The 9642-nt window shown below is 32.6% G+C and overlaps 2 protein-coding genes across 2 annotated transcripts; one reads left to right on the top strand and one right to left on the bottom strand.

The window, feature by feature from the left end:
* The first annotated feature begins 741 nt into the window (after positions 1-741).
* LOC118031760 (uncharacterized) lies at positions 742-5447 on the top strand. The gene is made up of 11 exons (XM_035036247.2): positions 742-1143; positions 2892-2994; positions 3139-3152; positions 3441-3659; positions 3834-3905; positions 4003-4092; positions 4405-4443; positions 4517-4621; positions 4725-4890; positions 4990-5099; positions 5187-5447. Exons 1-11 carry the CDS (start codon positions 919-921, stop codon positions 5268-5270), a joined length of 1227 nt encoding a protein of 408 aa, XP_034892138.1. The 5' UTR covers positions 742-918; the 3' UTR covers positions 5271-5447.
* LOC118031761 (ALA-interacting subunit 3) lies at positions 5424-9395 on the bottom strand. Its single transcript, XM_035036250.2, has 8 exons — positions 9148-9395; positions 8587-8645; positions 8405-8479; positions 8179-8295; positions 7983-8053; positions 6337-6637; positions 5880-6169; positions 5424-5755 (listed from the first exon to the last, which is right to left on the bottom strand). The coding sequence occupies exons 1-8, from the start codon at positions 9230-9232 to the stop codon at positions 5695-5697; spliced, it is 1059 nt and encodes a 352-aa protein (XP_034892141.1). The 5' UTR covers positions 9233-9395; the 3' UTR covers positions 5424-5694.
* Positions 9396-9642: the final 247 nt, after the last annotated feature.

Raw genomic sequence — 9642 nt, 5'->3', positions numbered from 1 at the left:
AGAAAGAGCCCACAAGTTACAAAGCAGAAGGCTTGAAAACAAGATGACAAATAGCCGATCAAGGCAAAATGGGTTCACGGGGTGACCGACTGTTTGTATTTAATTAATAAACAATAATCTATTCTTTAGTCCCTAGGCTTTAAACATGACTATAACTCAGTCCTTCATGTTCGAAAATATACAATCTGGTCCCTTCACTCCTTTTGATTGTCCTCTTGTTAAACCTTGTGTTGGTTGGCTCGGCCTGACTGGACAAACCAATAATTCATTGAATTTAGAGCTTGATGTAAGCTAGGTTTATGCCAAATCAACTTATTATATCAAAATAATATTATTTTAGTATTTTTTTTCTTAGAGAAAAACATTCAAATTGCATCATTAATTTCAAGTGTTTTTTGAAATCAAAACCCAAATCAAGACTGAGATAGATCTTATAATTCCATGAAAAAAATGCGTGTACCATTTATCAATTTAGATTAATTATTTGAGAAAAAACCAACACAGTGAGAGTTCAACACCTGTTTTAAAAAGGATGGCTGTCAACGAGAGTCGAGGAACTGGTTTATAGGTTTTCAAGCATGAAGGACTAAGTTATAACTTCATTCAAAAACCAATGACTAAAGAATAATTCACCGCTAGCAAATCCACTAACCACACATCACATGCCACGAGTTTCTCATCAAATAATTCACCTCCTTTGTTCAACTCTACTGTCGCCCACTCGCCCCCACAGCCATTAGCCCCGTGCCGTTCCAAAAGCTGCAAAACTTTTCTCTCACACAGACACAGACACCTAGGTCTGGTACATAGCCCACAATACATTATTTTTCTAATTGCTAATATACTACGAGCTAGCTAGAGCTCAACTGTTGTAGATAGAAACAGGGTTTTGTTTCTTCTTCACTGATCAATCACATCATGTCTTCTTCTTCTTCTTCGTCTTCTTCTTCTTCTTTCAGGGTCCAAATTATCTCTGTGTTGTTCCTTTGTGGATATCTTCAAGGTGCAAATGCTGCAAGCTCCGCAGTCACTGTAAGGAACATATCGAAGACAGAGGATGCTGTGAACTTCCATATATATTATGGACAGACCTTCAAAGTCATCAAGAATGTTGTCGATGGCAAGAGCTACCTTCTCATTCAGGTAAATATATAATTAACGTCTAATCTTTTTTTTTTTTTTGCTCCTCCATTAGTAACTACATAAAATTCCAAACTGCTTTTGGTGGTAAGATATCGATAGTGCTGAAGCAGCTCTTGCCACAAGTTCTTCTTTGGATTAAAATATTGGTAAAATGTATTTTGAGTTTTTCAAATTACGTTAGGTAGGATATGCAAAGGAAAGAAAGATTAACTTGTAAATTTCAGGAAGGCATAGATTCTTGTATATATCTTAGATAACTCAAGGGGTAGATTCTTGATTTTGCAATGTTATGTCTTGATAAGTATTGATGTTTTAATTATATCAATGAAATTTATCTATTTGAAAAATAAAATATTATATGAATATTCATGATCATGGTTATTAAACTTGTCCGGGTTAATTTGATTTAAAAAAAATGACAATTGACTAAATTTATTGACTTTTGAAAGAAATTCTTTTTTTTATATATAAATTAATATGATTTAAAAAAAATAGATAAATTTACTCAACTTGTAAATTAAATCTTATCTCGAATCTATATTCATATTAAATTTAATAATTATAGTTATGATACTAAAACTCTACGAATAATAAGAGCACAGGTAATTTGTTTTTAAACATTCAAAAGGATGTTTAAGTAATGGGGTAAAAGCAATCCTAATTCTTAGAGCAAGTATTATTACCTAGTTATCCCATGGTGAGTGATTCATAGGTAGGTTAATTAAACCCTAATCAAATAGTACTTTCAAATTGATTATTGAAAAATAAAATATTGGTTAGTAGTTAATTTAATTAATTAATTTAGTTAGTATGAATACCAAACAGGGACTTTAGTGTGGACCTAATTAATAAGATATAACCCTAGATTATCTAGTTAGGTTCAAATTAAGCCTTTTTTTTTTTTTTTTTATTCAGGTACACTAAAAGACTGCTGCAACTAACCCTCCAAAAAGACCACCTAGGCCTAACTCAAATTAAAAAACATGCAATAAAATAAAATAAAATATGTGCCTAAAAATTTAATTATAGTAAAGCTACATTTATGTTCTTATTTTTGGAGTCACATGGCTCCTCCACCCTTCTTTTTTTTTTTTCAAGTGAAAAAAGCACATTTAATCAATTTTAGTAATATATAAATAGCATTTGATTATTATTTTAGTATAGAAAAAATAAAGACAAATAAAATAAGTAGGACATGTTCCACACCCTTTTTGTTTTTAAAAAACACAAAAAATTATTTTATTGATGCCTTGAAGACTATTTATTTTTTTGTCCCGGTGTTTGCTCATCCTCCTAAGCATATTTTTGTTTTATATATATATATATATATATTCTTGTTTCTCGAAACACGGTCATTTTAATAATAAAAATTTATTTGAAAGTGTGATAAATATTAAGTTTTAAAGTATTCTTAGTTTAAAAATGTATTAAAATAATATTTTTAAAAAATTTTATTTTTAATATCAGCATATTAAAATAATTTAAAAACACTAAAAATTAATTTTAAGTAAAAATAAATTTAAGTTTTAAACAAATGATATTTTAGCTGCACTGTTAAACACTGTCTAAATGTTAAATTTAACATGTAGAGAATGTCACATGTCATTTGATTTTATTAAGCTTTTAGCTTATATATTATTGATCCAAAAATAAAAACAAGCCTATAAAAATATATATATATATATATATAGTAGATGATGATATGCAAATCCCTGAATCCCTTACGTACTTTCATTTGCAATTAACAGAATAATTCAAGGATGGCAACAAGAACAAAATATTGCACCTCAAGGATCGAATCATTTGTCATCCCTTTGTCAAATTATTCAGCTGATACCTATTCCTTTCCAGGTACATTCTGTTATATATTTAAAAGAAAAAGCTAGAACAGCAAGAAAAAGTGAAGAAATATACTTGGTATATTTTTTTTCATTTTTTATGCTATTTATTCAGCTCATTTTTCTTCTCATGCCATTTCTTTTTCCTGTTTTACAGTGTCCTTCTTGGAGGTGAGGATCATTGGCTTCTGTAAGTTGTAGTTATCTCATGGTCTTGATTAGGAGTTCCATAACAAGAGGTCTATATATATATATCAAGTTGTACTTCGTTGTTGTTCATGATAAAAGAGACATAAATATATTTGGTTGAAGAGATAAAGATAGAGAAATAAAATAAAATATATTTATGAAATATTTTAAAGTAAATTTTTGTTCTTAGAAGAAATCGGGTGGCGAATTGGCATTAATTTTTTGTTTTTTATTTTGCTATTTTTATTTGATCTTTTTATCTTTCAACAGCTGCTAGGCTTGCTAGGGAGCATGAAGGGCATTACATCAGATTCCATGGCTTCTGAATGTGCATTAAAGTTGTATGAAACAGGAGAAATAGAGATGATGAACAGGAGTGAGCCTCAACAATTCTCAGAATTTGGTGCTCATTTTATCAGTGTAACAGACCAACCACAAGCATGCAATTTTGCCAACTTTGTTCCTTTAGTAGAGGATTACCCTCTCCAGGTAATAAATGCATAATTCCTCTTCTGAGAAATGTTTTATTTATACATGTAAATTTCATTCTAGCCATTCCAAATTTTGAACCAAAGACTCCCACATTAGAATTCTCAAATTCAACTTATCAAGGCAAAGTTTGTATAGAAACTGCTGATCTAATACTTGTACTATACATGGCAGAGAGCAGAGTGGATAAAGTTCTTGGGAGTTTTTGTAAACCTTGAGACAAGAGCCAACAAAGTATATGATGCAGTAAGTATGGCAGACCACCATTGTTTTATTGATGGGAGAAAAGTATTATTGCTTCTTTTATATTTGATTTGATGAGTAAATTTTTTTCCCTCTGCAGATAAAAGAGAATTACTTGTGCCTGACTAAGGTTGCAGCAAGCAAAAAGGGTTCCTTTAAACCCATTGTAGCTTGGATGCAGTATGATAGTGTTAGTATAGCACAAGACCTGAACATGCATTTCTTTTTGTATTTTTAAGTCAATTGCGGAGGTTGTGTTTGGTGATTGTTTTATAATATAAAAGACAGAATAAAAAAAACAAAAACGTATTTGATTTGAGAAATGAAAACATGAATCTTTCTTGGTCAATTTTAAAGTGTTTTTTTTTTTTTCAAAACACAAGGTATAAGAAAGCATGCTTTTTATCTTTATTTTTTCGAGGAAATAATCAAACACTATTTCAAGGTTTTTTTGGTTATGATTGACTTAACCCTAATGAAATTGTTTTCTCTTGCTTTTCAGGGCATATGGTCTTTTACAAAGGAAACATGCAAGTTGAAGGTAACAGAGAACACAAATAATTCACCATTTAATGCTCTTTAATGTGGATGAGATGTATTAAACTTTAAAACAGTATGTAGAGGATGCAGGTGGAGAAAATATTGACAACTCTATCAATAAGATCACTTACAACACCTCAAATCCTGATGACTCCGAAGAATTACATGCAATTCTGTGTGTAAGTTCTTCTTGCTAAAAATTATATTTTCTGCTGGTTTCTAGCAATTATCAAGTCTTTCTAATTTGTCTCTGACAAGTTTTCCAAATTCATTTTCTTGTAGACTGTGGATGTAGTGATTGATGAAACGTATACTCCTGACCCTGCCGGCTACAATCAGTCAAGTTTCCTTCAAAACATAGGTGTTGATGACAATTCTTGTTTTGCTTTTATAGCAAATCAAAGCTTGTGGAGATATGATAAAAGAGTCCAAAACTTGACCACTCTTGGTAAGTGCTACGTTTTTACTTCTTCCTGTACTGTATATGTGTTTTGACTGCCCCATCTGAGCCATCTGGTGCCCACCTTGATGAATTATCAATATGAAGACTGGAATGATGGAGCAGTGTCCCAACCTCAATTGGTTTTGGCAGATCTCATCGAAGTTTTGTTCCCTGATGGAAATTATTCAACAACATACTTTAGGAACATTGCAAAGGTAATATACTTCTTCCACTATGAAACATACAAAAGCTGCACAAGAGTTTTATAATTCTGTATCAACAATTTTACTCTCAACATGCAGGGAGAAGGGATTGTAAGCATTGTTGCCACTATGTGTGAAAGAGATATCTCCACTCCCTTGGAGCCCACGATACTTTCTTGCTGATGCCTAATGCCCCCAACAGCAAACAAGACATTGATTCACTCTTTTATAATATTTGTATCAAGCATTAAATGCTACTGATAATCTTTTTATAGCTCAGCAAATAATGTTATTTAACTTGATGATTATTATGAAAGCAGAAAAAAGGCGTGGGTAGGAGCTTCAATCTACTACATAAAATGGATTTATCAAACCAGTGTCTCATCTCAATGTCAAAAGACCAAGCAAAAGGACAAAATGCAACAACGAAAATCAGCCTAACATATAATAAGTTAACAGCGTTATGTTGTTGCATTTATCAGAAAACGAGGCTCTAGATTCCTGCATGGAATTGTTAATTTGAGGCGAGGGAAATGAAACCGGTGCAGGAGAATGGCAAGGAAGTGTTTCAATGAACTTGTGAATGGACAGAACATGGCTTCAGGTTTTAATTCATTTGTCCTGATGGATTCCTGTTCCAAGATAAGTACGATGGATCACCAAGGGGCCTGCATAAAGCACATAAACCATCTCAAACACTCACGATGAATATTTCCATCAAAGCTAGAAATATTTACTGTTGTTGGCACAGAAAAAATCGAGCAATTAATAGGATTTTTGAACCATTCTCACCTTGGCTTGAACACATATACAAATACAAAGCATACTGCCAAAAACAAGCACAAGCCTCCAATAGCGATATAAGCTCTGCCCAGGAAACTATTTTTTCCACCTATCCAACTCGTGGTTGAAAGAACCAGCTTCTTTTTGCCTCCAAAACTGTAAGTATTATAATTATTCTCAATGGTAACCGCAATTGTAGTGTTAGCTTGAAGGTCCTTCTCTATTTTTCCATAAAGTTTTCTGAAGTTTGGCAGCGCTGCAGTACGCATCCATACAATAAGATCTACTTGTTCACTCAACTGTTTCAAGAAAAACCAGCAACTAGATAGATTTAGAAAGGGGAGAAGGAAAAGAATTACTTATGGAATGAAAAAAAAAGAAGAAGAAGAGGAAAACCAAGTATAATTTAATTGACAAATTATACAAAAAGACTCGAACATGCAGGGAAGAAGAGGGAGATACTTACAGGTATGCTTGGATTGAGTTTTCCACCTCCAATCAAGCTTCCACTCTGGAAATTTTTAGGATAGACATCGGAACCAAATTTATGCTCCTGGTCACTTTTCCAAGCGATGTTCTTTTTGCTGACATCTAAAACCTCTTTTTTTACCGAAAACCTGTATGTATCATTGAACAAACTCCACGCAACAAGGCCACAAGGAACAATTGGTTGCCCATTTGATGTGACAGCTTCCGGTTTGCAGGTTTCTGTGACACCTTCACTGGCCTTGCTTCGTAACTGTTTATCACTTCGACTTTTTACATATCTGTCAGCAAAATTTTCACATTTCAAATTGCAGAAGCATGTCAAAAGAACCCTAGCACAAGAAGATTCCTAAGCAGTACATTAATTACATGTGAAAAGCAAATTCAACTATGAGGAGGTTTCCACAATTAATGCAAAAATATCAGTAACTTGAAAATTTTGTTCAGGAAAAAAATTCATATCATAGCAAAGTCAGAAAACCCAACATGTTTTAAAATTTCCAAGTGAAACTTTAATTCAAACTCCTACAAATTGCATATTACCAAAAATGGAAATGGGACTATGGGCATAGATCAACAGAACAATCCAGACTCTCAAATGAAAAGAAGCAACCAATATAATGGTACAACTACTTTTTTATCGTAAAATGGTCTACTTATGTACAAGTACGCAATGCAACCCATATAAACATAGTTTAATTGCTACTCCAACTTTTACCTTGGTAATTTTTCTACTTTCCTTGCCATTCTGACAAATACAAATTCTGGGTTCTGGGATTTGTCTAAAAGAAATTTTCTGTGGTGATTTGCCATATAGCAAATTTCTAGCACCAAATTGAGGACTGAGATCTACCTTTTATAGAGAATAGCGAATGAACGATCAAGCAGAAAAAAATATAATCAAAGAGTGGTCTGTATTACTGGCAGACCATATCAACTACTGAGCTAAATTCAAATTTCAAAATCCATAAACAGCACAAGTGTGATTTGCAGGGGAATTCTTTGTGCATTCCATGTACCAGCCTAGAAACAGATGAAACATGGAAAAAGCATTTGGTTAGCAACCTTAGTTATGCTTTTGTACTTTTATTATCTTTTCTAAGTTGAGCAATCAATGGAACACTTTTGCTCTTACAAATTCCCAGTTTCATCATCCGACTTGACAATCCGCACTTTTAACGGTTTTGTATTTTTTGTTCTTTTCATAACTCAAACCTAGATAGCAGCACCAGATGTTAATAGAACATGCCAAATGGAAAAAATTAAAGACCACAACAGGTAGCTGCTCTTCAATGAAAAGCCTTGGTGATATCACGAATGACAATAGTCTTTATAGATACATATTTATGATCACAATGAAGTCAATTTTCTAAAGGTGTTAAAAGTATGTACCACATTTGAAGGTCTTTAAAGGTCCAAATCAGACAAATTAATTCAACATATATGCAATTAGCAGTTGTAACATCATATTTTCTGAGAATTGACAATTTGCTAAGAAAAAAGAGGAAAATAACATTTAAAAATATAATACCTTATATGAATAAGAAAAGTTATTGCCGAACATATACCTCACATCTTATAAGGATACACAAAAACCACACAGCAGTAAATATTTCTTCTACTCACCGACGGTGGTTCTGGTAAAAGTTATCAAGCTCATAATAGATGAAAACAGGACTTTTCATGTGCTTTGGAACCTGAAATAATCTTCAGTCAAGGCATCTTTGAAAAACAATGCAGCTTAGATTAAAAGAAGACAGACACAAATAAAAGAAGGAAGCCAAATTTCTTTAAGCACATCAAGTAAGGAAATTGGACTAACATTAATGGTCATTGTACAAGTCTTGTTAATTTCGCTGGTTTGGATATAATGTAGGCTGTTATTTCTATAATCAGGGGGAATACAATCTTTGTCATATCGCTCCACAATTTCCACCACCTACATGATGCCAGATGAGGGGGAAAAAAAAAGAGAGAGCTTCATGTTAGAGCCATCTACAAAACAAGGCAATTAGCAATATAGTCAAACAAGATTAAAATAGACTTACATGTTCTGATGCATACAAGGAAGCAAGGCCTATAGGGATAAACACAACTCCAACAACAATGAATGATGTAATGACCTGAAAACATTAAAAATAACAGTCCAAGTAATTAAAAAAACAAAGAACAGTACTACACTGAAGCAGAAGTCAAACAGAAATCAGTCGTGAAATATTCTAAACCATACCCATCCCGGCGTTAAAATAGGTTTACAAGCAGGAAGCTCTTGCTGTGTGAATCTAGAATCTGCATCCACCAAGGCCAAACAACCATATGCTCAGAAAATTCTCCACTCGTAAAACTCATTGAATAAAACAACACAATTCAGCCCATAATTTGATTTTCAAAATCCAGCACCCCAGATTAAAATTAAAACACCAGCATTTCAACAGGTGATCAACAGGTGAAAACATCAAATTTACCAGATTAAAAAGGCAATGCAGGTAATTATATATGTAAGGGACGAAAATTTTAACAAAAACCATTTGTTATTTACCCAAAAAAAAAAAACTATATCCCAGATTTGCCACCAAAAACACAATCACAACCTCCCTAAAGCAATCACCTTTACATAAACAAACAAAAACCCATTTCAAGAAAATAAAAAAGATTCAGACCTTCCCAAATACCAACAAGAATTACATAAAGGGTAGTGATAATTCAAACCAAGTCAATACAGAAACCACACAAATCATAAATTGGAACACATCGAATTATAAAAAAGAAAAGAAAGATGGGTTTTTCATACAGTTGGGTTTCTTGTTCTTTCTGGCAGAAACAGCAGCAGAATCATCCTTGCCTCCACCGCCAGAGCTTGTGGCTTCTCCTATCATGGTTTTGCGTTTTTTTAGTCTCACCAAACGAAGCCTCAACGTAAAAATAAAATATCAGTTAATATATTGATTGATATTTTTGACAAAGTGAAAGCAAAAGGACATCTTGAATTTATTTTTTTTTTCTTTTTCTTTCTCTTTCTATTTCTCCCCCAATATTTTATGATTAATTATTTTAAATTTTAGCTATTTTTTAAGGTTATTTTAGTTGTCTCTTTGCTTTTTAAATAGAAAAAAAAAATCCATTTTCAAAAATAAAAGAAAGAAAAAGAAAAGGAATAATCCTCTTTTTTCACCAAAAGAAAAGAGTTAGGTGACATGAGTAGAACCACGGTTGGATGACTTTTGGATTTTTGTTGATGTGGGCCAATTGACAGAATAATTAGACTTAGATCCAATCATGAGCCCAA

Source organism: Populus alba, chromosome 17 (genome assembly GCF_005239225.2).
Source record: "Populus alba chromosome 17, ASM523922v2, whole genome shotgun sequence".
Classification (NCBI taxonomy): Eukaryota; Viridiplantae; Streptophyta; class Magnoliopsida; order Malpighiales; family Salicaceae; genus Populus; species Populus alba.
The sequence above is the reverse complement of the archived record's forward strand: the minus strand, read 5'-3'. Positions and strand labels throughout refer to the sequence as shown.

What these genes read in the sequence shown, in the direction of transcription:
- LOC118031761 (XM_035036250.2), bottom strand. Translation starts at nt 9,232, where the DNA reads ATGATAGGAGAAGCCACAAGCTCTGGCGGTGGAGGCAAGGATGATTCT. An exon ending in CCTTGTATGCATCAGAACAT is followed by an intron (nt 8,296 to 8,404) that starts GTAAGTCTATTT and finishes GGCATCATGTAG; the next exon opens with GTGGTGGAAATTGTGGAGCG. An exon ending in AACTCAATCCAAGCATACCT is followed by an intron (nt 6,170 to 6,336) that starts GTAAGTATCTCC and finishes TTCTTGAAACAG; the next exon opens with TTGAGTGAACAAGTAGATCT.
- LOC118031760 (XM_035036247.2), top strand. Translation starts at nt 919, where the DNA reads ATGTCTTCTTCTTCTTCTTCGTCTTCTTCTTCTTCTTTCAGGGTCCAA. An exon ending in AGAGCTACCTTCTCATTCAG is followed by an intron (nt 1,144 to 2,891) that starts GTAAATATATAA and finishes TGCAATTAACAG; the next exon opens with AATAATTCAAGGATGGCAAC. An exon ending in CTTGGATGCAGTATGATAGT is followed by an intron (nt 4,093 to 4,404) that starts GTTAGTATAGCA and finishes CTTGCTTTTCAG; the next exon opens with GGCATATGGTCTTTTACAAA.